Source organism: Ornithorhynchus anatinus, chromosome 14 (genome assembly GCF_004115215.2).
Source record: "Ornithorhynchus anatinus isolate Pmale09 chromosome 14, mOrnAna1.pri.v4, whole genome shotgun sequence".
Taxonomy (NCBI): Eukaryota; Metazoa; Chordata; class Mammalia; order Monotremata; family Ornithorhynchidae; genus Ornithorhynchus; species Ornithorhynchus anatinus.
The window spans coordinates 41,931,177-41,957,876 of NC_041741.1; the positions used below are offsets into that span (position 1 = coordinate 41,931,177).

Genomic DNA, 26,700 nt, shown 5'->3' on the forward strand with positions numbered 1-26,700 from the left:
GGGGGGGCAATCAGGCAGACTTCTGAACCAATCAAGAGCCAGCATGAAGATGCAATCATATGGAGAAAAAAAATCCCTGTCTACCCATGATAATTTTCAGTTTTGAGCTGAATCACAACACCAAGAACCCTCTAACGGCAGCTGGCAGACACAGCGTTTGGCTTAGTGGAAAGAGCCCGGTCTTGGGAGTCAGAGGACATGGGTTCTAATCCTGTCTCAGCCACTTGTCTGTTGTGTGACCTTGGGCAGGCCACTTAACTTCTCTGTGCCTCAGTTACCTCATCTGTAAAATGAGAATTAAGACTGCGAGTCCCACGTGGGACAACCTGATTACCTTTGTAAGCACCCCAGCGCTTAGAACAGTGGTTGGCACACAGTAAGCACTTGACGAGTGCCATAATCAATGAATTAATAACCCTCATTAAAATCACGTCTCCTCCAAGAGGTCTTCTCTGAATAAGCCCTCTTCTCCCATACTCTCTCCCGTTTTTGCATCACCTCTGCACTTAGACCTGTACCACATAGGTACTGGATATTCACCCCACAGCACTTAAGTAGATAATGATTATTTATATTAAGCTCTGAATCCCACTCTAGACTGTAAGCTCCTACTGAACAGGGAACATGCTTACCAACTCTGTTGTATTATACTCTCTCAAGCATTTAGTACAGTGCTCTGCCCAGAATAAGTGCTCAATAAATACCACCGACTGACCACTGACCGACGTCAGTTACCAGCGGCATCGCTAATAAACAGGTAGAGCCTAATGTGAAATCGATTTACGTTGGCCCAGAGCAGACACGGTCAATGAGTTCTGAGCCACTGGAATGTACTGCCGAGGGAGATTTTCGAGTATTCGGTTTATCTCTGGAAAATTTTAAGGGTACACGTTATTCTGCCTATTATGGGACTAATTCAGCTGCACCTGGAGACATGGGGATGGAGACATGGGGATGTACTTGGTTACCTCTTTTGATCTCGCCCAGTTCTCTGACTCTATGATTGTCTTTGTCTCTCTGGGAAGAAGGCGAGTTGGCAACTGCTTACTATTAAACCCCTGGAAAAAAATCCTACCCTTCTCAACATGTCATTAAGAAAGCAGGCCATACAGATGGCTGGCTCATAGAGCAGGTTGGGTCTTCTGGACAGAACAGTGACTCTCCCCTTCTTCTCCCTCTTGTGTTCCTGCTATTCTTCGTCTTGTGTTCCCTGAGACCCGGATCACCCGTTCTCAACACGTGGGGCAGAGGGAGAGGGGGTTGCCAAGGAAAATACATCATAAACATTTCACAATCTGTTAGTTGGAAGAGCAATCAGATGAACTCTTTAGATTACTTAATTAAGGGGTTCCCATAATCAGTTGCTTCCCTAATGAGCCTACTGCTGGCATTATGACCCTCTGGCAGGCTCCAGGAGAAATCACCTACCTCACACTGACCCCAAGCGAGACTTCGCCTCGGAGAGATCAGAGTTGCTCTTTGCCCTCCCGCCTTCCTTTTGACAGACCGTACAACGGGATGAATATTATTATTATTATTATCATTATTATTACTGGCCCCTTTTCCCCGACTAAACCAGAGCATCCAACAGGAAGCCTGAACTGGTCCTTTGGAATTGTCGGTAGGTCTTTGAAACCTGCCCATCGAACAATAATTGAAGAGTAAATCTCGGGAAACCCCAAAGCATAAAAGCGTGATAAATTTAGTGGCTCGATACTGTCACTGATGGTTCCCCAAAAGCTTGTCTGAGAGGTTGCCTTTTTTTTTGCCATTCGCACCTGTCTGCATAAAGAAAACTGTGCAATTCCAGGTGGGTTATGAAGGATCTCACCCAATCGACGGAATCTATTCAGCGCTTACTATGTACGGAGCACCGCACTAAGCGTTTGGGAGAGTACAATTCAACAGAATTAACAGATAGGTTCCCTGCACATATAATCCGATTTAAGGGTCGCTAATTCCCAGGAAGCTAGAGACCGCGAAGCACTTCCGCCGCAGGCTGAAACCATCCGCTGAAACCCACTCGAAAGGGGAGAACTGAGTGTCCGAGTTCAATCGAGAGCCCGGGGTCGCTCCCCTTCGCTTCACCCCAACCGAAGGATCACCTGGCGCCCGCGTGGCAATTCGACTAAGGAGAGGGAGAACTGGGTACGATGTGGCGGCGAAGTGCATTTCTGGGATAGCGCGCATTGTCCCGTATTTTAGATTTCTGAAAAGAGAACCAGCGTGTTTCCTATTAACATTCCCAAACCGATTCCTAAACGTCTCTGAAGTAAGCCCTATTGATTTATCCTCCAAGTAACCACAGCAATGTGTGTGTGAGAGAGGAGATTATCGGAGTGGGGGCGTTGGGGGGGAAGAGGGGAGGCGGCCTGCTAGAGGTGGGAGCCTTGGAGGGGGCCAGGATGGGAAATGGGGGAGGTGGGAAGGGGACGAGGAAGACTAAAGCCCGGAGCCGGCCTGCTAGAGGTGGGAGCCCTGAGGGGCCAGGATGGGAATTGGGGGGAGGTGGGAAGGGGACGAGGAAACTAAAGCCCGGGGCCGGGCTGCTAGGGGTGGGAGCCCTGGGGGGCCAGGATGGGAATTGGGGGGAGGTGGGAAGGGGACGAGGAAACTAAAGCCCGGGGCCGGGCTGCTAGGGGTGGGAGCCTTGGGGGGCCAGGATGGGAATTGGGGGGAGGTGGGGAGGGGACGAGGAAACTAAAGCCCGGAGCCGGGCTGCTAGGGGTGGGAGCCTTGGGGGGCCAGGATGGGAATTGGGGGGAGGTGGGAAGGGGACGAGGAAACTAAAGCCCGGAGCCGGGCTGCTAGGGGTGGGAGCCTTGGGGGGCCAGGATGGGAATTGGGGGGAGGTGGGAAGGGGACGAGGAAACTAAAGCCCGGAGCCGGGCTGCTAGGGGTGGGAGCCTTGGGGGGCCAGGATGGGAATTTGGGGGGAGGTGGGGAGGGGACGAGGAAGACTAACCCCCCCCCCCAAGGCTCCCACCCCCAGCAGGCCACCTCCCCTCTCTCCCCCAGTTCCCGTCCCGATGCGCTTCGCTTCTTTGCTCCCTTCTCCTCTTTGCCCCAGAACTCCGGCCAAGGGGTCGCCCGACAGATTCCCCTCCCGGCGGGGGAGGATGAGAAAAAAGTATCATCTGCCATCTGCGTGGGGTTTGCCGGGGCTCAGCCCCTCCGCCCTTCCCCGGGAAGGGGGGAAAGGCGCCGTGGGCCTCTCTGCGAAGCCGGGCTGCTCTCCACCTGCCCACCTCGGATGTGGGGCGGGGGCGGGGGGATGGATGTGCACCGGGGCCGGGAGGGTGGCCCCCCTCCGGGGAGCAGGCCAGGTAGGGGGGCATTCCGGCCTCCCTCTCTCCGTCCTTCCACCCCGAGGAGGGAGGGGAAGGCGAAGCAGACGGGGCCCTCCCGCTCCCGGTCCACATTATTCCCTATAAGGATCTGAAACGTACCAGGTGCCCCGCCTCTGCAGGAGGAGGAGGAGGAGGAGGAGGAGAGATGAGGTAATAGGCCTTGGTCCCCTGGCCGTGGTGGGGGGAAGAGAGAGAGAGGAGGAGCCCGGCGGTCCGAGGGGAGGCGGGGGAGGGGCCGGGGCGTCCAGCCTATAAGTGGGCCGGCGCCCAGCACGGCGGGGAGAGAGAGAGAGGGAGGCTGAGGCGAGCGGCCGGGACCAGCCATGGCCCTCTGGCTCAGCCTCGTCATGCTCCTGGGCAGCTGGACCCTCGACGACTCGGGGGCGGAGGCCTGCACTTGCTCCCCCAGCCACCCCCAGGAAGCCTTCTGCAACTCCGACGTCGGTAAGGGGGGCTGGGGGAGACGCCGCCGGGGCGGCGGGAGGGCGGCCCTCCAACGCCGCCGCCGCCGCCGCTAAGGAGGGCATTTCTTCAGCGCTTACTCTGTGCTGAGCGCCGGAGTGATAACAGTCCTACGGAGGATGGCATTTCTTAAGCGCTCACTGTGTGCCGAGCACCGTTCTGAGCGCCGGGGTAATGACAGCAACGCGGATGATGGCATTTCTTAAACTCTCACTATGTGCCGAGCCCTGTTCTGAGCGCCGGGGAAGTGATAGTGACACGGATGATGGCATTTCTTAAGCGCTCACTATGTGCCGAGCACTGTTGTAAGCGCCGGGGAAGTGATAGTGACACGGATGATGGCATTTCTTAAGCGCTTATGATGTGCCTGGCACTGTTCTAAGCGCTGGGGTAATAACAGTAATGCGAATGATTTTTTTCTAAGCGTTCGCTATGTGCGAAGCACTGTTCTAAGCGCTGGGGTGATAATGGCTCAGTGGAAAGAGCACGGGCTTTGGAGTCAGGGCTCATGAGTTCGAATCCCAGCTCTGCCCCTTGTCGGCTGTGTGACTGTGGGCGAGTACCTTCACTTCTCTGTGCCTCAGTTCCCTCATCTGTAAAATGAGGATGAAGACCGTGAGCCCCACGTGGGACGACCTGATTCCCCTAGGTCTACCCCAGCGCTTAGAACAGTGCTCGGCACATAGTAAGCGCTTAACAAATACCAACATTATTATTATTCATAACACTAACGATGGCATCTGTTGAACGCTCGCTATGTGCCGAGCTCTGGTCTAAGCGCTGGGGTACGAATAGTAATAATGATGGCATTTAAGCGCTTAGTATGCGCCGAGCACCGTTCTGAGGGCTGGGGGAGATAGGAGGGAATCAGGTTGTCCCACGCGAGGCCCAGAGAAGCGAACGGTCTTGCCCAAAGTGACAGAGCTGACAAGTGGCGGAGCGGGATTAGAACCCACGACCTCTGACTCCCAAGCCCGGGCTCTGGCTACTGAGCCACGCTGCTTCTCTGCCCTGGGCGGTTCGAGATGGGCTACGGATGGACCCGCTTTTTGTGTATGTATGTGTGTTGGGGAGGTGTGTGTAGGGGTGTCTGTGTGTGATGCATGTGTGTGTGAATGTGTGCATGCGCTCCCCGCGTGTTCCTATGTGTCCCCAGCTCCTTCTCCTGGCCCAGTCCCAAAGAACCTGTTCCTCAGCTGGGAAATCCCAGTTAACTCCATTTACCTTCCTACGAAGAAAGGCAGGTGTCCTGGTAATAATGTCGGTATTTGTTAAGTGCTCACTATGTGCAGAGCACCAGCGCTTAGAACAGTGCTCTGCACGTAGTAAGCGCTTAGCAAATACCGACATTATTATTATTATTCTAAGCGCTGGGGTAGACACAAGGGAATCAGGTTGTCCCCCGTCTTAATCCCCATTTTACAGATGAGGCCCAGAGAAGTGAAGTGACTTGCCCACAGTCACCCGGCTGACAAGTGGTGGAGCCGCGATTCGAACCCATCACCTCGGACTCCAAAGCCCGTTCTCTTTCCACCGAGCCACGCTGCTTCTCTAAGTAGTAGCAGCAGATCTCACGGCAGCTAGAAAGTTCCTAAGGAGAAGGAGGGGAATGGGAGGGGGAAAGAAAGAGGGATTCTCCCAGATTCTTCTGCTGCAACTTTTAGAGGGAACGAGGGTCTGGGGAGAGAGAATGTTGGACTTTAAAAGATCTAATCCAAACCACACAGGGTCAGTGACAACGTTAAAGAGAATACTGTAGCGGTTTTGGGGTTTTTTTTTTTTTGAATTTGCCTCTTAGTCCCCATCGAAAAATGCTATCGACTGTCTGTCAGTCTGCTAAATGCTTAGTACAAAGCTGTGCACACCGTAAGCGTCTAATAAATAGGATGGACTGAGTGTTGGTAGAACGCTCGTTATTGACGCTTAACGAGGTGTTAACGGTAAGAAGTGCAGAAGAGTCAAGTTTCGGGGATGAGAAGCAACTGGTGGAACGATGAAAATGTCGGAAAGTTGGCCCTCACCCTCAAGAGAAAATGTTTTTGAAAGTGTTGGTAGCAAGTGGGAGAGGGTATTAAATAAGGGATATCCCGGCTCGCAGTTGTCAAAATCGGCAAGTTGGATAAATTTCTGGAAACTCTCCCTCTTTAAAAAAAAAAAAAAAAAAATAAGAAACCTCCCCAAATCTCCAACTAGTTTCCCGTTTTCTGTTTCTGGAAAGCCGAGGGCTGGCAGAGAGGGGCTGTTACCAAATGGAAGAGTGCAGAATTTACCGATTCGGGGCTTGAACGGGTTGGGCGACTGAAGAAGCCTAGAACGGAGAAGCAGATCCGATCAACCCAGGGCTCGGAAGAGCCGGGACGTTTGGAATAGATCTAAGTTTCCACTGCAATAATGACAAAAGTAATGGAGGTGCTAAAAGCGCGCCGTTATTCTGGAAAGAAAGTGGAAAGGAACACTGGGCCGCCACCCCTGCGGAGGTCAGGAGTAAGAATGAAGTAAAGTGTGTGTGTTTGTGCAAGGGGAAATACATTTTCCACCGGGTCCTGCCTTAGAGACGGGCATGCTGATTCTCCACCCAAGATCTGCCTTGGATGGGGGGTGAGAAGGGGAGAATGACCCAAGATCTGCCTTGGATGGGGGGTGAGAAGGGGAGAATGACCCAAGATCTGCCTTGGATGGGGGATGAGAAGGGGAGAATGACAAAAATCGGCAGCAGACCTTTGTCACTGGAAGGTCCCTAATAATAATAATATGGATGATAATTGTGGAACCAAGCACGTTAATAAGGTAGCTACTGGGATAGATACAGGATAGTCAGGTTGGACATAATCCCTGTCGCACATGGGGTCCAGAGTCCAAGCAGAGGGACTTACAATGGATTCCTTGAACATCATCTCCTTCTAAAGGAGATGGAAGGAGGAGGCTGATGGGATGGAGGTGGAGCCATTAGTAGCAGTCGGGTGTTTGCAACCTGTGCTCACCTTGATTTAGCAGTCCGGGTAATGGGGATAAGACTTCTCTTCTGTTTTTCTAGTGGGACTCTTTCTCTCTGGTGGAGGGTGGGAGTGGGAGGTTTAGAAATTAAAGTATGATTGCTGATCAGCTGAGAAGAACCGCTCCATTGAAGGGTGGGTACTCGGGAAGGGCTGATAATTGACTAACAAAGGTTGAAGGGTTTTCAGCTCCTCCGTGGCCACAAAAAAATAAACCTTCCTGGGATATACCTTTCTCTCCCAATCCTCACATAGGGATATTACACGTTTTCCAAAAGCCTAACCTGAATCTGAAAATTAATGACAATGAAAACTTCACTCCTAAATTCTGTTTGCCTTTTTTCATCGTCGTCGTCGTTGAAAATTGTCGTCACTGCTTCGCTCCTGGCAAGCCGAGGGAAAACATGGCATTGGGATGTTTATGCAGTCTTCTGTGTGGGGCTGAGTGGGTGGTGGTGTGACCCAGGGATCCGCTCTGAGAGTAAGTGAAAGGGTCTGGGCTTCTCAGAAGGTCTTTTGGAGGTTTTTATAGCTGCTGTTATTTTCCCCTTTCTTTTAGAAAACTTTTCCCTGGGAGGCAGGCCAGGGAAGGGCAAAGCACCACTGTAGTTTGGCCTTCTGTGAGAATCGTAGAAAGGATGGAAAGGGAGAGGGAGCTAGTGGTGGGGAAAGGAAGGAGGGAGGGAGGGGAGGGGAGAGGAGGAGGTAGAGAAGGAAGAAGAGAGGGAGGGAAGGGAAGAGGGAGGCAAGAAGGGCTTGATCCCTGCCTCAGGAGCAGGTGGTCTCTTTCTCGTGAGGGCTTCCTTTGCCCTGATTTAGTGAATTGACCTGGATCAAGAGTAGTTTCCCTACTGACCCAACTTGAATGGTGTTATGTCAAGGTCTGCCGGATTTCCCTGGGTCTATTTAAGAAGCTGGGAATTTAGGAGTTCATGGCTATTTAATGCTCCGCACTCAGTAAGCATTCGATAAATACCACAGATTGATTGTTGGTGATCTAAGAGTCAGGCCCTTCACATCCCTACAGAAAGAATGAATCAAGTTATTCCCAATTTCCTCCTGGGAGCCGGACTCCCCCGAACTGCTCTGCAGCCCACAGATACTAAGGGATCCGGAACCAGAACAAGCTTAGGACTCGAGAGCTGCCAATTTCAAACACAGAGCATAGATGTGACGTGACCACCGGTTTTGTCGTTTAACAGAAGAATACAAAGGCCCAACTCAAGATGGAAGTCAGTCCCGGGGTAAAAATCGGGCTTAGGACCTTCCACTCTTCCAGGGGGTGGTTGGCAGTGGGGAGGAGAGGTAAAATTCCACAAGTGGCTGGGAAAGATAGGTGTAGGCCTCTTTTTTAATTTTTTTAGGTGGGATTGACATCTGAAATTCCCTGTTAGGTCCTTGTGCTGATTGCTTATTGTGGAATGTCTTTCTGGCCTCCAGGAGACATAGCATTTATGCCTCGTGCAGTCTCCGGTTTTAAGCGTGTGTGGTTTAGAAAGGGGCTTGGAAGATTCCTCCTGCCAGCCTCACTTTCTTCCTCCTCCTCCCAACCGGCATCCCATCGCCCCACCAGGTCCAGTGGATATGGTTTGAGTCCTAGCCTGCTTCATAGCTCGCCTTGTCAATCCTCCACTGCGTGCAGGATAGAGATTCACACTTCCATCTGGGAAGTGAGTAGACCTCTTTTAAAGCAGCCCCCACCCCCCACCCCCTTCCGCGACTCCCCCTGCTGAATTCCCACCCTCCCCCTTCGGCCAATCTGCCAGGGCTTTTCCCCTAAAGAACCCAAAAGAGTCTTGTGAGAGTAGCCGCACCGTTTGGATGAAGAGGAGTTAAAAGTGTCTCTATGGTAACCCTTGGGCTGTGTATGAGTGTAGTGTTTAGAAGGAGAATAAACTACATGCCGGGTTATAAAACACATTGTGGGGAAGAAAAGGACTTGGCAGCGGCCAGATTTCCTTTTTTTTTATCATCTTTCCTCCAAACTCCTGACAAAGTCCTGACTGGAGAGCGGGAAGGGGTCAGGGCGGAGAGGGCCAAGAATTAAGGAGACAGCCCTGGGTGGGCACAGCCTACTAGAACAGGATAAGCAAGACAGAGACCCACGAGGGGGCAACCTAGCAAGCTTTCGGAAAGTCGCCCGTAGGTGAGGGATTTCTGTGTGGGACAGTTGGGATCGCATGGCGCTGGAGGCAGATAGCCGAGGAGAGGGCCCTCGAGCTTGGAAAGAGAGGGGTAAGATTTGGGCGATCCCTGGGGTCGAGAAACCATAATGCACCTTTGAGATTGATTTGCTGGTGTGAGTAACAATTGGGTTTTTTATCTTTCTAATTGCACCAGGACTTAATAAGGAAAAGCAAATGAAACAGCATGGCCGAGTAGACAGGACAAGGGAAGGGGAGCCAGAGGACCTGGGTTCTAACGCTGCCTCTGACGCTTGTCTGTTCTATGACGTCACTTCTCTGGGCCTCGGTTTCCTCATCTGTAAAATGGAGATTAAATGCCTGTTCTCCCTCCCGATTGGACTGTGAACCCCATCTGGGAGAGGGACTACAGCTACCTGGTATCTACCACAATGCTGGATGCTTAAGAAATACCACAATTATTACTATTAATAATCACTTTCCTAAACCAAAAAACGACCCCCTCCTCTGAACAGAATCACCTGAGCTCCTCTCTCCGAGGACTAGTTCTCTCCCTGCCCCTCTAACAGTGCCGTCAGAGATCTGACTAGAACAGTTGGATGTGAGCCTGACTTGTTTGGTGGTGGATTTTTTGTTGTTGTTGTTTGTGTGGAGTTTTTTTGCAGTAACAGCAGGAAACTCACCTCTCAACTGCTGAATGTTACAACCCTGCAGGTTTGCGGGGAGGGGAGGCGGGGAGAAATCAAAGCACAATGCCCACAAAACCTAATCAGTCAACCTCCTGGAATAAAACGGACCCCTGAACCTGATTCTGCTGTTGCTATCGCAACCTGCACTTAACAATGAAGTCCCTCTGCTTTCCCCGGGCAATCCTGCCAACCTCACCACCCTTTCATTATACAGTACATGTCCTTTGAAGGGGGCTCACTGTGTGATGCTCAGCAGGATGGATGTCATAGGGGAAAGGGGGTGTCCCCTTTGCATTGAGGATTCTTTCTTCTTTCCGCCTTCCCCTCGATGAAGAGAAAGACTTGACGTTTCGCCATCCATTTTAGTCTCTCCTTGGTTTCCCTGGGGCTGGGTGGGCATATTTTAGGGTCAGAGTGATCTGAGGGCCCCGATCTCTGAATGTCCAACCCCCTTGGCGGGGGCGTCAAAGTGGGCAATTGGGGGTTTGCGTCGGTTATGTCGTTGGCCTGTTGGAGACTTGAGAATAATTCTTTCCCTGCAATTTAGCCCGGTGCTTTGCACACAGTAAGCGCTTAATAAATGCTATTACTCCTGCTACTGCTCTACAGCTTTCCTCCTCACAATAAGAAACGGGGCTCTTAATACACTTGTTTGTTTGGCTTTTGGGTTTCCATTTGTTAATGGCTTGCCCCGGCTCTGGAACATAACAACCAAAACAAAGAAAACAAAATAGTCCGCTCTGAGTTCTAAAATAAATACAGCTGCACCCGGGTCCTCTGTGGTCCTTGAACTTGCCTTGTTTGCTGAATCAACATCAAATGTCACTTTTGGTGGTCCTCATCTAAGTTGGTGCCCCTGCGGAACATTTGGGTTGTTGGATCTGAGACATCGGGGGGCAGGTCTTCCCTTTCCTCTTCACGACTTACACCTCTTTTCTCTTTCTCCTCCTCCTCCACCCCCAGTCCCTGTCGCTTACTTATTAAGTGCAGGCTCGAGGGGAGCCGTAGTATATATTAGGGAGGGCGTAGTCGAGGTGAGGATGCAAGCTTGTCCAATCAAGAAAAATGGTTGTGTATTAGACCACATTCTGCTAACCCTGAGGTTTTCATCGTGCATTCCTTCAAGCTTTTAAACCCAGGGCTCCCTTGTAAAACAACTGTAGCTGTCATAGGTTCAGACCTGACTGGCGATTTACAGTCTAAAGTACACCCACCTCGCCTTCATTTGGAGAACAGTTTAACAGGAAGAATTAAAAAAAAAAGGACAGTCCCCCCCACCCAGATTTCATTAAAGTCACCAGCTAAACCTTCTCCTCCACTAAACGTTTCACCAGATTGGCTACCGAGTTGCAAAATCGATTAGTTCACGCTGCCTTTTGTTTATTTTGTCTGCACACTCCCTTGAAGAGAGCATCTAGGGGAGGAGGGACGCAAAGGATACTTTACAAACTAGGCCACTGCTGGTACCAAATTAAGAGAGAAATCTAATTTATTACTTCTCCAAACCTCCTTTGTTCCTTCGTAAAATTTCTCCAGCTTTTCCCCCAACACTCCCCCGAAAGAAAGAAGGGCTGTGGTATATTTCACAAGGCGGTGCACATGGGTTTTCCTCTTATCTGGTTCATGCTGTGAATGCCTACATCAGATGTTTGCAGGAAATGGCACTGTGGAGGCCTCTATCCCAGCAGAGGGCCAGATGTGCTCAGCCAGCTTTTCTAGCCCCAAGACTCAGAAATTCAGGCCTGCAGCTGGAGTCCCCCCTCGCCTCATCCTCTCTGCTTCCCGTCTCCCGCTCAACACTCTCCCTGTCCATTTCATCACTCCATCCCTCCTCCTCCTCCTGCAACCGGCCAGATGTTTCTGCGGAATTTGGCCCATTAGACGGAGAAACACATCACTTTAATAACCTTTGAAAACTGTGATTGTGGGAGAATTCTCAGGGCTTGACGATCAGTGAGAGAGAAAACACTATTGCTACCAAGCTGTGGGATTTTACCAATCTTAGAAGAGGAAGTGTTGTCAGAAGCAGGACACTCTTTTGAATGATCCATTATCCTAGAAGTGCTGAAAACACCAGAAGATGGGCAGCCCGTAACGACGAGCAAAAGCCGGAGAGCTTGATGTTCTTCTGGGAGGTGAACTTTGAGGAGGCAGCCGGTTTGTGGCGGGTGGGGAAGGGTTGCTTTGGGTCCTCGGGAACTGCATTTAGAACTTTGGGAAGTGTGTGGGAAGCGGAAGGTGGGTCCAGATGGGTGTCCTTTGAAGTTTCTTGTCTACTGTATTGTACTTTCCCAAGCACTTAGTACAGTGATCTGCACACAGTAAGCGCTCAATAAATACGATCGACCCAGAGAGGACCCAAGGACTCAGCACTCAAGTACTGCATGCCAGACCTTTGACTGTACCACCACAAGACAGAACTAGCTACTCCACGCCGTCTCTCAGAAAGCCAAAGAAGCATCTCAATCTATTTTCAATCCACTCTCCCAAGACAGATGCCCTACCTTCTACACCCCTCTCCAACCTAGTTTTTCAGCATTCGGAGAGTTGCAAGCCTCTCATAACTAGGTAGGTTCATGCAGGGCCAGACTCGGCTCTGAAATTCTTACCAGGAAGTTCTTGCATTGGGGAGAGAGGGGTGGAGAGAAGGGGAGGGAGGTTGAGGAGAGGGAGACTCTCCCCTCATTGGGCTCAAGTTTGCTGCAGGCAAATAGAGAGTTGCTTGGAACCAGTCAGGAGAGCAGTGTGGCAGACAGAGATAGGGAGGTGGCCAACAACAACTCAGGATCCAGAAGCCTCTTCAGCCTCGATTTCCCCACTCGTCATAATTGTTGGATTTCAGTGTCGCCAAGATATGAAAATTAGTCCTTTCTTTGTCCTTTCAGTGGATGTTGGCATGTCCAGCAGAGAGGAGAGAAACAGTGTGGTCTAGTGAAAAGAACAAGGGCCTGGAAGTCAGAGGATCAGGGTTCTAATCGCGGCTTTGACCTCCTCTGCTGTGTGACCCTACGCAAGTCACTTTGTTTCTCTGTGCCTGTTTCCTTTTCTGTAAAAGGGGAATTGGTACCTGTTCTCCCTTCCTACAGGCTGTGAGACCCAGATGGGATGGGCCCATGTCTAATCTGATTATCTGGCAACTACCTTGATGCTTAATTCAGTACAGTTACTATTATTGTTGGAGAAACACACCATGGAATGTCTTAGGAAATTCTTCCTCTTCCCTTCCAACCCCAGGAACTCGGCCAATTATAGCCAACTTTGGGGATGCGGGTCTGGATGGGCCAAGAAAGGAAGGGGTTTTGCTTCCCAAATGATAGCCCAAAAGACCAAGTCAGTCTGGGGACCTGGCGGGGGGACTCACAAGCTCGCCCCACTTCACCCCAACTGGGCCAAACTCCTTAGATTGGCCTTAGAGTGGCTTAAACTTCCCGAGGATCTTCTGGACCTGCGATGATCCAGGTCCAGCTCCGAACTGCAGCTGACCTCCCGAGCCGGCACTTCTGGGGCCGGACATCCACTGGACCCACTGCCGGGGATGGCCAGGTGCAGTTCCACGGGACATTGATCCTGGAATTAGTCTCAGATGTTGGCCCCCGCTGCTGGAGGGAATAAGAGGAGCAGGATGAGCAACGGGACTCCCCAAACGAGGCCCCAAACATTATCTCCCAAACCTAGTGCGGAACCGATGCTCTGTTCAGTCCATTTCTCCAAGGAACCGATTATTCTCGGCAAACAGGTGAGAGGAGAAGGTGGTAAATATTGGGCAGTGACGGGTAGGGGCGGCCAACAGGGTGTTTTCATTCTATCCAGGCAATTCCCCTAGCCGCTTTTGGGATACATCTGCGACTGTGGAATAAATCGTCTTTCGGTCAAACCCGATCGACTCCAGATCCCTGATTTATGTTGTCTTAGTCCTTATCACCTAACGGGAGCTTTAACAAAGCTTGGAGAACAAAGGCTTGGCATTTTCCTAGAGTGACAGTCCCCTGGTTTGGGGGAGGGTGAGCAGGGTGTGCTGGCCTTAAACAGCCAAGTTAAAGTTCACGGAGTGGAATAACAGATCAGGTCGGATGACTGGCTGTGGAAGAGGAGAAGGGAATCCATCTGGGATTCTGTCGGAGCCAGGGGGCTGTGTGTGTTCATTATTCCAGAATGAGGGCACCCAGGCATCAAATAGCTCCTTTTGTGGGAGTATGGGAAAAACTCCTTTTAGAAACCTTGAAGGATTCCTTTTTGAGATTACCGGCTGGGCCAGAAAGCCAGGTGTCAAATTCAAGGTCAGGCAGCAGAGCTCCACGTCTCCATGTCTTTAGGATTTTATCATCACCATCGTTTGGGAACGGGTAGAGTGCCGCTGTGAGTTCAGTTAATTAGTAGACGTCTCTTGTTGTGACTGGCGCTGGATAATTGTCCCTTTCCAGGCATCAAAAGTAAACATCCACCAATTTGCAGCACAGAAAGAGGGGTGGGAGGGAGGATAGAGGAACATGAAAGCAACCACCAGTTCTGCACCCCAGGTGGGAGAAGAGGATGAAAGAAGGGGAAAGGAAGAGACGGGATTCGACGTCCAGAGACTCTTCCCATAAAGTAAAGGCTAACGACATCAGGAGCGGGGTTGCTGAGTCTGGAAACTCCGAGCCTTGAATGGACATCCAGATGGCAGTGTCAAGAAGGTCGTGTAGCGCTTGGTTGTGGGAGAGTGTGATTCATCAGTTACGACCACAACTGAGTAGACAGCCTTAGGATCTGCTACGCTCACCCGACACTGGGAGGCGGCTAGAAAAAATGCCCTAAGTCTGCTTCACCTTTTCCGAGCTGCCCTAAATAACAACGCTTGTTGGGGACAGAATCAGGGCTCCTCGATGAGTCGAGGACGGTTCTCTGCACAGAGGAGACTGTCGATGCGATGCGACGAGCTCAGGCGGCAGAGTATGAGGCTCTTAATCTCAGGGTCGTGGGTTCTAGCCCCATGTTGGGTGTAATCATTTTAGTGCTTAGTACAGTGCTCTGCACACAGTAAGTGCTCAATCAATATGATTGATTGATGTATGGTTAAATTGGGGAGCAGAAATTTGAATACTTTTGGAAAGGTGGTATTTTTGCTCCGACTGTTTTCTGAGGTCTTTTTCCCCCACTGTGATACGTTTTCTGGCAGTCACGTAATGGGGATGGAAATTACATACGAGTGGCCGAACTCTTCTGACTTTGGTATAACTTGGTTCACTACGCCTTGCTGGAACGGACTCAAGACCGGTAGTCTCTCAACTCCCATGAAAGCATTGATCACCACCTGTAAACTTAGGTGGAGTTCCAGGAGGAGAACTGTGTGAAGAATGGGTAGTGGGAAAGCAAAATAAAGCAGATTCAAAATACACATCGGATGCTTTGTTTCTTCAGCGGCACCAAAGCCATCTACGACCTTAAACCTTAGGGACACTCTCTCTCGGGTTCAGGGTATGGGAGATATCTGTTCGATGAAGCTGAAGCTGTCAGGAGAACTGTGTGAAGAATGGATGGTGGGAAATCAAAATAAAACAGATTCAAAATACACATCGGACGCTTTGTTTCTTCACTGGCACCAAAGCTATCCACGATCTTAAGCCTTAGGGACCGTCCTCCTCGGGATCAGAGTGTGGAAGATATCTGTTAGAGGAGGCCGAAGCTGTCATGGCATGCTAGAGCCATGAGTTTGAACCATCTCGATTGAAATGGTTGCTGATGTGAATGCTCTCAAGCGCGGGCTTTGGAGTCAGAGATCATGGGTTCGAATCCCGGCTCTGCCACTTAGCTGTGTGACTTTGGGCAAGTCACTTAACTTCTCTGTGCCTCAGTTACCTCATCTGACTAAGACTGTGAGCCCCACGTGGGACAACCTGATTCCCTTGTGTCTACCCCAGTGCTTAGAACAGTGCTCTGCACATAGTAAGCGCTTAACAAATACCAACATTATTATTCATTTAGAAGTGAGCTCAGAATCTACTCAGACCTTGAAAAAGTAAGGAAAGTCACCAGGTACACATGAAAAACAGCAGGTGTCTGGAATATCTAGGGCTTCAAGCTAGGAGTAGTCACCACGCATCTTTCATCGTGTGGGATTTGGAGTGCAGCAGAAATCCTAGCTGAACTCAGGAATAATCACAGTCATGGTAGTTTTTAAATTTTAAGAAAGCTTCCACTGCAGAGGAATCAGAGGCTTCCCCTTGTTCGTAATTCTCCCATTCGCTGAAGCGTTCCTTCTGGAAACTGTGGTTTTAAGCCATAAGCTGATATTAAAACTCTGCTCATACTCTTAAATCTCCTTAAGTTTGTCACCCGAGAAGCTCTCAGTTGAGGAAAATTCTTAATTACACGAGCCCATGGAAATTCATCACCATTGTTTGGTGACTTCCAGGCAAGAGATAAATGGTGATTCTGAGTCACAGGGGCAAAAAGACACATCTGAGCTAGGTCAGGCATCAAATAAGGATTCTGTCGTCATTCTAGCGCATCGCTCAATATTTATTCTTGCTTGTTGTGGACAGGGAACGTTTCTACCAATTCTGTTATAATGTATCCTCCTAAGCACTTAGTACAACACTCTGCACACAGTAAGTGCTCAATAAATGTAACCGATCGACTGATCGACTGGCAATAAATTTAATCACCGACAAGCTTTCCTCAGGAAGTGAAACTCATGTACTAAAGATAGTAAAGCATCTTCAGCTAACTCAGCTCTAGAACCGAAGTCACCTAAATTTGAGCCATCAAACTCGAGGAGACGGTCAGTAATGAGCTCACCCAGAAGCAAATCTTCAGACACTGTTGGTGTTTATACTGAAGGTTGTGAGAAAGTGGGACCCTCAAAACCAATGATCCCCTTAAATGGGCTCCAGCATCAACATGCAAATTAACGGCTCACCTACCAAAGCTTTGCAGGGTGAGACTTTTGTGTCGAGTAGAGGACGGCAGGCCATCCAAACGGCTTCTGTTTGGGGAGCTGAAATGGGGTGTCCGAAAGCACACTACATATTTTAAAGAGACAGTGAATGAAGAGGTGTGGCCCCCGGACTAAGACTGACATTACAACTACAAGTAACATTTGTTGAGTGCTTCCCATGTGCTTTGATGCCTATTGGATGGAGCCCTGGAATGATTATGAGATTCAGCTAAGACCTGGAAACGGTCCCACCAGAGGCTCACAATCGAAGTAGGGGAAAGACAGACACGTAGAACAACGAGAGTGTAATCAGAACACCGGAAGATTGGTAAAACTTTCAGGGTCAAAAATATCCACGATACAATTATGTTCAAATTTGAACTAGGGGATAGGCTGAGGGCATCTCACTGAATTGGCACCAAAACCATCCAGGGGGAGGAAGTCCCCAGTATTTTAAATGTTGAGACAATCTCTTCCACCGATCCTCGACTCCTACAGAGGGTAGGTCTACTCCTTTTTTTTTCTTTAATGTGGTATCTGTTAAGAATTTACAATGTGCCACGTACTGTTCTAAGAGCCGGGGTACTTATAAGTAAATCAGGGTGGACACAGTCCATTTCCCACAAGGGACTCCTAGTCTTAATCCCCACTTTACAGATGAGGTAACTGAGGCACCAAGAAGTGAAATGATACACAGCTGACCAGGGGCGGAGCGGGGACTAGAACCCAAATCCTTCTGACTGCCAGGCCTGTGCTCTATCCGCTAGGACACACCGCTTCCCGCGCTACTCCTGGATGATGATAGAATGGGGTGGGACTGGGTATCTCACAATGAAGGGAACCAAGAGGGGCAGAGAGGACCAGAGCAGCTCAAATCAATAGTTGCTCTTTTTGAGCAGGTGCTTCTTGAAGATTGCGAGATTGAAGGTAGATTATAAACTGGACTGTAAGCTCCACTAGACTGTAACCTCCCCGACGGCAGGAATTGTACCTACCAATTCTATGTACTCTCCCGAGTGTTTAGCACTAATGCCGTTGATTAATTGATTGAGGCAAACTCAAAAACTATTTCAGATACCCCAAAGAGCAGAGTTATCAATACAACATGGGGCATCCTTTTATGTGTTCTTAGTGAGGCAGGGGCAGTGCGCGTTCCACTTGCTGAGAAATGGAAAAAGAGCTGTCAGTTGATTCTTCTTAAAATATAAAGGACACATGTACTCATTTGCACAAGCATAACGTGTGTGTCTATTTATGGGTGTGTGTGTGTATGTGTGTGTCAGGTCGGGGGTGGTGACAGATTGAGAGCATTGTCAGTATATTCCAAATGGAGGAGAGACAAAACAAAAAAAAACAAGAGATATTGATTGCAGGTGGCTGAGATGATGTTATTTTGTAAACAGTAGAGAGTGTTTTGGAACTTATAGTGAAAGACTCTTTTGAAACAGAAAACCAGATCCCTTAGAGAAAATGGAATGAAGATTTAGTTCTTCGATAACATCTAAAGCCTTAGAGAAGTAAAATGGTTTATGCCGTCTTTAATGATTTTATTTATTCAAGGTTCCTTCAAACCAGATAGGGAGTCTCATGTGGGACAGGGATTGTGTCTGACTTGATTATCTTGTATCTACCCCGGCATCTAATACAGTGCTTGGCACAGAGTAAGCACTTACCAAATATCATATTTATTATTATTATTATTATTATTAATAATAAATTTTAGAATGATAGCTCTTTGAGTTAGTTCCTCATTTTTTTTAAAAAAGAACAGAAACATCATTTATAATTCCATATTCCTGCCTGTGTTGACAATTGTTACTTTAGTGAATGTGAGGTTCAGGGCCTGGAAGTGTTTACCGGTTATACCGAATACAAAATGTGCCCTCTGCGAACTTGTAAGAATGGAACGGCTTCCTTCGTCTTTTGTTTCTGACCTGCCTGCAGGTGGGCTAGCAAGCTATTTGTTTTCCTCAAGGCTAATCCAATATTAGTGCACATGTTGTGACATCAGATTGAGACTATGTGTGAGAATGTGTGTTTGTGTATGTGTGTGTGCCTGTTGGACGAGGGGAAATAAGTAGGGTCAGTGAGATCTGGGAGTCAGAAGGACCTGGGTCCTAATCCTGGCTCCTCCACTTGTCTTCTGTGTGACCCTGGGCAAGTCACTTCATTTCTCTGTGCTTCAGTTAACTCATCTGTAAAATGGGGATTAAGACCGTGAGCCCCATCTGGGACGTGGACTGTGTTCAACCTTGGTTAACTTGTATCTAATCCTGTGCTTAGAACAGTGCTTGGCACATAATAAGTGCTTAAAAAATACCATACAAAAAATAAAGACAGAGGATGGGCTTGCTCCAGATTCCCACACCAAGGGCAAATAAAGAAAATCTAGGTATGGAAGAGCAGAAGGAGCTCCAGCCAGGATGGAAGGACCAGGGCGGCATTCACGGGTGTTGTTGTTTCTCTATCTGACTTTTTCCATTGCTCTCATGACCCTTGAAAGGAGGAGGCTAAATTTACCCAATGGCCTGACAAGGGAGTCGGGGTGAAGTGGAAGAGAATTCACCCAACTTGCTCTTGCGTTCAGCCAGGGAGGAAATATTGGACTGTGTTGGACCCTAGCACCAATCTAACTGTAGGTGATGGAGACAAGGAGCATTAACACTCTCTAAAAATACCCAAGAAAACTAAGAATATCCTGACTGTCAGGAAATACATGAATAACAGCAGCAGGCCCAAGTTCCCCGAGCTGCAGGCAGGAAGGTTCCGGATTCCTGGTGCGTATTCATTCCAGGCCAAGGTTATTTCAGTTTCCCTGAGCAGTGAGGGACTCTTCCAGGGGATCTTCCAGGGGATGTCATCACCTTTCCTCCTATAATCCTGGGGTCTTGTGTGTGGGATGGAGCAGGAAGCCATAAGAAATCAGGGGAAAGAACACAATCTCTTGGCTTGCTCGTTACTTCCATCCTTAACTTTCTGAGTAGTGCCTTAAAAGTCCTCGGAGAGTTGATTTACTTCCCCTCGCTTCCTGATCAGAGTTTCAGGATGTGGTCTCCACTGCAATCTCAGCCCTCATTCCTCTCCAAAAGGAGAGCCTATAAAATAGGAACTCACTATTGTTTTCAAAATTGATCCCCTGGCCATCTGATTTTCCTTGGGAGGTGATTTGCGGTTAGTCAGTAAATTGATGTTATAGGATTAGCAGTGGAGCTGTTGCCATTTTACTCTCCTTTAGGGAAGAAGAGTGTGTATGGGGGAGAGTGGGGAGGAGGAGATTAGGGGACAAATGAGGAAACAGAAGAGAGGGAGAAGGTGTGTGTGTGTGAGAGAGAGAGAGAGAGAGAGAGAGAAAGACTGTGGTAAGGAAGTTGATGGTCTATTGGAGATAAATGAACATAGGGCTTGAGTGTCTTTTCCTCATCGGTGTAATGTTCAAGTGAAGGAATACTAGACAGGAGAGAAAGATTAGGAACTAAAGGCAAGGGTGGTGACACTCTGAGTCAGGGATCTGAAATTCATCATCGAAGGTGGGCAGTGGACATACATCAGGGCAAAAGCATCATGACGTGGAGTACGAAGGAAAAATTCATGGGGGAAATGGTAGGATTGGCAGGAGTGAGAATTAATAACTCCCTGCCTCTCTGCCTCCCTTCTTCCCCTTTGGCTCTATGTCCTGCCCCCTTTTCGGCCACACCGTCTCATTTTGAAGGTCTGGACTTGGAATCGGTCATTTTGGACTGGGAGTCAGCTCGGCATAGTGGACTGAGCATGGACCTGGGAGTCAGAAGGACCTAGGTTCTAATCCTGGCTCTGCCACTTGCCTTCTGTGGGACCTTGGGCAAGTCAGTTCATTTCAGTGGGCCTCTGTTTTCTCATCTGTAAAATGGAGATTCAATGCCTGTTTTCCATTTCCCTGTGACTCCCGGGCGGGGTGGAGACTGCATCTGATCTGATCGCATTATAAGTCAACAGATATTACCGTTATTAATATTATCTGGGTCATTGAGAGTTGGTAGACAAGTCAGAACCGAGTAGTAATAATAACTGTGGCATTTGTTAAGTGCTTCTTATGTGCCACGATCTAAGTAGATTGGACCCAATCTCTATCCTTCATGGGGCTCTTAGTCCAAAGAGAAAAGGAATTTTTATCTCCAATCTGCCGGTGAGATAACTGAGGCCCAGAGAAGTCAAGTGGCCTACCCAAGATCACACAGCAGGCAAGTAGCGGAGCCGGGATTAGAACCCAGGAAGGAATGGAAAGAAAAATCAGGAAACAACCTCCCTGGGTGGAGGGGGTGGTGGTGGGGAGTACTAAAAGTCTGTGATCCTTCATACTTAGACAGAGAGCGAAGTTGGTAGCCAATACTGAGTGAAGTCCTGCCGTAGACCCTTCCTGATTCAGGCCCCCCCGGGAAATCCTTGTGGTGTCTAAACTTAGTCCAGCCTCTCCCCAGCTTTCTCCCGAGTTCCCCACGTGTCCAGAGAGAACCTGGATTTCTGAGGAGGCCGCGGGATGATTCAGAAAGTTCGAGGCTCCGGCGGGGGAGAGAAGCAGTGGGACCAGAACCACTGTTTAATGGCAGGGAGGAGCCGGCGGAGAACGTGTGAACAAGAGGCCTTTTGGCCCGGAGCTCTCCTAGCTCGGCACTGTGGATCGTGATTCACCGGTTGACGGGGACGCTAGTTTCCAACACTTCAAGGGAGTAAACACGGGGTGGGGGGAAGCCAGAGTCCTATTATTGACTAAGGGAGGGAAGACCGGGTGGGAAGGATTGGCCTCTTTTAAAATTCGAGTAGCAAAACACTTACAGGAGTGTTGACCAAAGGGTGGGTTGAGCGGCCGGCTAGGATTGTCTGTACTATTCTCAGAGGTTTGCACTGAAGAAATTTATTCCAGGAACTCTGCAAATAAATAATCACGGCTGTGTTTCCTCTCCACTAGCCCCCAACACACACACACACTCTTCCTCCTTTTCAATAGTTCGTTCATTTCTCAGGATAACAGAAAACAGAGCGAGCCCGGAGGGAAAATGGTCAATGAGGAATATGCAGTACAGTAATTGCATTCTCAGGGCAAGTTTAATATTAAACCTTTCCCGCTTGCCAGAAGTTGGTACGGCTGGAAGTCTGTGTTTGCTCTAGGAAGCCAGTGAGTTAGTTTATGTCTTCTCTTCTACCCAGTTAAAGTCAGGAAAGGCAGACCTGTCTGTGGCGCGACAGGGGGAGAAGCCACGGAACGAAAGCGACTTCCACCTGACGCTGGAAAGAACAGGGAAGTGGTTAGGGCTGAAAGGCGACGGGTGGGGACTGGACGGGTGGGGACAGAGGCCACTGGGGCCAAGTCAGTCATTCCCTGTCACATGTCGCCAATCCAGCATGTAGTTCTGGGAATTAACATTCTGGGAATGTAATCCAGGCTGGCAGGATGGCTTAGCCTCCTCTTCCAAATCTTTTTCTCCCAAATCCCTTGCCCCTCTGCCCCTACCACTTCCCACTCGCTGCCTCCTTCTCCTATATCACTGCTATAAATACCCCTTGTTGCCGCTCGGCCTGTGGAAGGTGAGCGGGAGCAGAGTGGAGAAGGAAATCGGTAGGGCCTTCGCTCTTTGCAGATGGCAAGGTTATTGGAGATTGCTGGATTTCTGATTCCACACAGCTTGGGCTTGGTTTTCATTACGGTCGCCCCGGTTTCCCTTTGGCCCCGGGCAAGCGAGCCGGTGTGTGTTCCTCCAGCCGGCGACCCTCCCATGAGGTCTGGGAGGACACAGATCCCAACCCCGGGCCCAGAGCAAAGACTGACCCTGCCTGGTGTGGGGCTGACCGCCGGCTCTGTGCCGACTGGCGGCCTTGAGGGGCGTGACCCCAGGTGACCTCGGGTCAGGTTGGGAGCAGGAATTTTCCGGAGAATGTGACCTTCAAAGCTCTGCCTCTCTCCCGCTGGGTGGTCTCCTGTGGCCTGCTGAGTTTTCAACTCTTTCCCCCTTTCCTCCTCCTTTAGACACACATGTTCTTTCTCACCATCTACTCTCCCCGCCCCCTCAGCCGTACCCTCCCCCGTGGACCGGGGGCCTTTCCTTCCTCTTTCCCCCCCTGGAACCAATTGATGCGGCTTTTTTGATAGGAAGGTGGGGGTTGTCAGGGGGATCACAAGGGAAAAATGTGAGGCATTTCCTCTCCCGTCCCTGGCTCCCTTCCCTCCTGCCGCCTCTGAGCATGCTGACTGCAGCACTCCCGGCACCTGCTGGCCCGGGAAACACGAGACCGGGGGACGGGGCATCCGACCTGGCTCGGCAAACATGGTAATGCACAAGGCAGCCACAGCGCTGGCATTTTTCTCTCACGTGCTCCCCAGACGGGCAGATTCTCCAGGCAGCATAAGGGCCCTGCTTGGCGTCAGCCTTTTTTAATGTTTTATTTATCAGCCCTGTCTGATTTTCAGGGATGGGAATAGCAATAGCATTTGCAAGAGGACAGGGGAGAGGGAGAGTGGGAGGGCAGGGAACTGGGGGAGGGGAGAAGGTTAATTACTTGCTGGTCAGGAAAAGGTCAGCAAGAAACATGGGCCAGAGAGAAGATTTTCTGGGGGGAGATATGAAGGGAGGTGGGATGCTCACTGCCTTAATGGCTGCCAGAAACTAGACTTTCCACTTGAGGGTCTTTGCCAAAGTCATAATTCCTAAACTGCGAGATCGCAGTGGGCATTTTTCCCCCCAACCTCTTTTATGGGGGAAAAAAACAACAGACCCGCCAACACCGTTCCTTCCTTCACCCTCTCTGCTTCTGTCTCTGCCCTGAGAAAAAGTCTTTTCTTCCTTTTCTTGCTGTCTATCTGTGACATTTGCAACCACCAAAGCTGGGATTCACGGTACGTGCTGTTTCCCTCATACAGTTCACAGGTCCCAGGAGATGGCAGTTGTGGGTACTTAAGGAGACTGTGCCCCGCTCAGAGAAATGGCAGTTCTGAAGAATTGGACGTTCTAGGTCCTTTTGCAAAAACTACATAGTGGGAGAGGAGGTGTCTCTCTGCTAGACAGTTGCTCTCTGCAGGTGCCCAAACCTACCGGCTCCGCTTCTTGACGGCAGAGTCAGCAAGTGAGAACCAAAGTAAAATTGTTTGGTCAGAGAAAGAATCCTCTGCTCCTTATTACCTGTGGCATCGACTCACTTGTTTTCACTGGACATTTTCTCCGTTTCAACCTCTGAACTTGCTCAAATTCACGGCCAGGGGCTTTGACAAGAAGCCGTCACCAGAAGCAGAAGTTGAACTTGGCATTCAACGGACACCGTCCCACTGGGTCCTCCCATTGCTCCCGCGAGCAGGGCTGCAGGAATGGGGAAAGATGAATGGGGAGACTTTCCCCCAGTCTGCCCAAAGTGGGGCTTGGGATTCCTGCCCAGGTCTGGCCTTGCCACCGGAGCCTGAACGTTTCAGCTGCCATGGCAGGACCTTAGAACGGCAGCGCTGGCGGCTGCCTGTACAGTGTGGCCTAATGGATAGAGCACAGGCCTGGGAGTCAGAAGGACCTGGGTTCTAATCTTGGCTCCACCACCTGTGTGCTGTGTGACCTTAGGCCAGATACTTCTCTTCTCCGGGCCTCAGTAACCTCATCTGTAAAATGGGGATTAAGACTGTGAGCCCCAGGTGGGACATGGACTGTCAGGCCTGATTAGCTTGTATCTACCCCAGTGCTTAGAACAGTGCCTGGCATGTAGTAAGTTCTTAAGAAATATCATAAAAAAAACCAAACCTACAACCCCTCTTGGTTGCCATCACCGGTTCCCTTGATGCAGCATCGATTATCCTCCGAGCTTCCCTCGTCCACTACATGCACCAGTCCAATCTTATCAGGCTAGCGCTACCCTAGAGCCGGCCTGACCCGTGACATGTAGACAGAGGATAGTTATTCCCCCATTTTAACTAAGGGGAGCAAGGAAAACTGAGGCACAGATCCCAGAGCCAGGATCAAAACCCAGGTTTTCGGAGTTTCGTCTGAACCCACTGCCCATTACCCTTTAGCAGCTTCCCGCCCTCAAACCGACTTCCAAGATAAACTGGAAATAATGAAATGCAATGGGATAGTCCTCTGCCCCGATGCCTTCGGAAGTGGAGGAACTGTCAAATCGGAGCCCTTAGAGAGAGAAGAGATGGGTTCCAAAAGCTGGCTGAGCTTGCTCTCCAGACCTGCCTCTCTCTCCTTGGAGCAGTGCAAGACAGCTGAGGGGTGAGAGACTGCGGAAACTCCTGGCCTGGATGTACGCCTGGTGTGTCACAGCTGAAGGATGGGGCCCGATAACTTTGTGGCTGTGGCGCTGACAACATCACCACCTGCCTCTCGTTAACCTGAAATCTGGCGTCCCTCCCTTCCCGGAGTCCAAGATGGTCAGTCCATCAGTCAGTCATATTGGTTGAGCGCTTACTGTGTGCAGAGCACTTCACAAAGCCCTTGAGAGAGTACAGTACAACAATATAACAGACACATTTCCTGCCCACAGTGAGCTTACAGTCTAGAGGGGGAGACAAACGTTAATATAAACTCTGCCACTTGTCAGCTGTGTGACTGTGGGCAAGTCACTTAACTTCTCTGGGCCTCAGTTCCCTCATCTGTAAAATGGGGATTAAGACTGTGAGCCCCACGTGGGACAACCTGATTCCCCTGTGTCTACCCCAGCGCTTAGAACAGTGCTCTGCACAGAGTAAGCGCTTAACAAATACCAACATTATTATTATTATTAAACAAATTTGCAGACAAGTGCAGCGGGGCTGAGAGAGGGGATAAGTAAAGGGAGCAAGTCAGGGTGATGCAGAAGGGAGTGGGAGAGGAGGAAAGGAGGGCTTTGTCAGGGAAGGCTCTTGGAGGAGATGTGCCTTCAATAAGTCATTGTCGTTTCAGGCCAGAGGCGGGACGTGGGCGAGAGGCCGATGGAGAGAGAGATGAGATGGAGGTACAGTGAGAAGGTTAGCATTAGAGGAGCTAAGTGTGAGGGCTGGTTTGTAGGAGGAGAGTAGCCCGGTAAATTAGGAAGGGGCAAGGTGACTGAATGCTTCAGAGCCAATGGTGAGGCCCTTCTGTTTGATGTAGAGGTGGATGGGCAACCAGGAGGCGGGACACAAAAGTGGCTCCCATTTTTCCTAAACCCTTTGGGATTTTCAAACAGGATGAGCATGTCCCAGTCTGAGCAAAGGTTGGGAGCTCCCCTTCCCTTGGGTTTCCTGTTCCTACCTTCTGCTCCTCTAGCCACAGCACCCTACTGTACATTTGTCTCTGTTGGTTTTCAATAATAATTATTAATAATAATGATAATTATGGTACTTGTTAAGAGCATACTATACACCAAAAACTCTTTTGAGTGCTGGAGTAAACACAAGTTAATCAGGATGGACAAAGTCCCTGTCTCACATGGGGCTCACAGTCTCAATCCCCATTTTACAGACAAGAGAACTGAGGCCCAGAGAATTGCCCAAGGTCACACAGTAGACAAATAGTGGAGCAGGGATTAGAACCCATGACTTACTGACTCCTAGGCCCGTGCTCTATCCAATACATCATACTACCACCCCTACTGACTTTAAAAGGCTCAAACAGTGCTGGATTCCACTCAGGTGAGCTCTCAGCAGGGACTCTTGGAAGAACCAGCTGTGGAAAAATCTTTCTTGTATTTTTTTCTCTTCCTCTGTGAAGCTTTTAAGTAGCTACAGTCACCTCCCAGTTTAGCGGCCTGTCATTACTGCATTTGTGAGCATATTGTCATAGCCCTCCTCGACCACTGCATCAACCTCCTCGCTGACCTTCCTACCTCGAGCCTCTCCCCACCACAGTCCATATTTCACTCTGCTCCTTGAATCATTTTTTCCAAAGAAGCCATTCTTTGCACGTCTCCCCGCTCCTAAAAAACCTCCGGTGGTTGCTCATCCGTCTCTGCATGGGGCAGAAACTCCTCACCGTCAACTACAAAGCTCTCAGTGAGGTTTCCCCATCCTGCCTGTCATTGTTCCAAACCCAGTACTACCCAGTTCCAATCCCAGAACCACCCAGTTCCAATCCCTTTACAACTCAACCATCCAAGCCATCTTTCTTACTTTGCTTTGATCTCCTTGCCTTCATCTCTTGATCCCTTTGGGCGCTTAGTATTCACCCCACCCTCAGC

General features: G+C 49.8%; 2 protein-coding genes across 3 annotated transcripts in view; one reads left to right on the plus strand and one right to left on the minus strand.

Moving 5' to 3' along the window:
* Nucleotides 1–26,700, minus strand: part of SYN3 (synapsin III) — a 337,780-nt gene that overhangs the window by 170,595 nt on the left and 140,485 nt on the right. The window lies entirely within an intron of this gene.
* The window catches only part of TIMP3 (TIMP metallopeptidase inhibitor 3), a 55,506-nt gene continuing 32,434 nt past the window's right edge, over nt 3,629–26,700 (plus strand). The window contains exon 1 of the mRNA XM_029078856.1: nt 3,629–3,794. Coding sequence (XP_028934689.1) covers nt 3,674–3,794 — 121 coding nt within the window. The 5' untranslated portion in view covers nt 3,629–3,673. The remainder of the gene's footprint in view (nt 3,795–26,700) is intronic.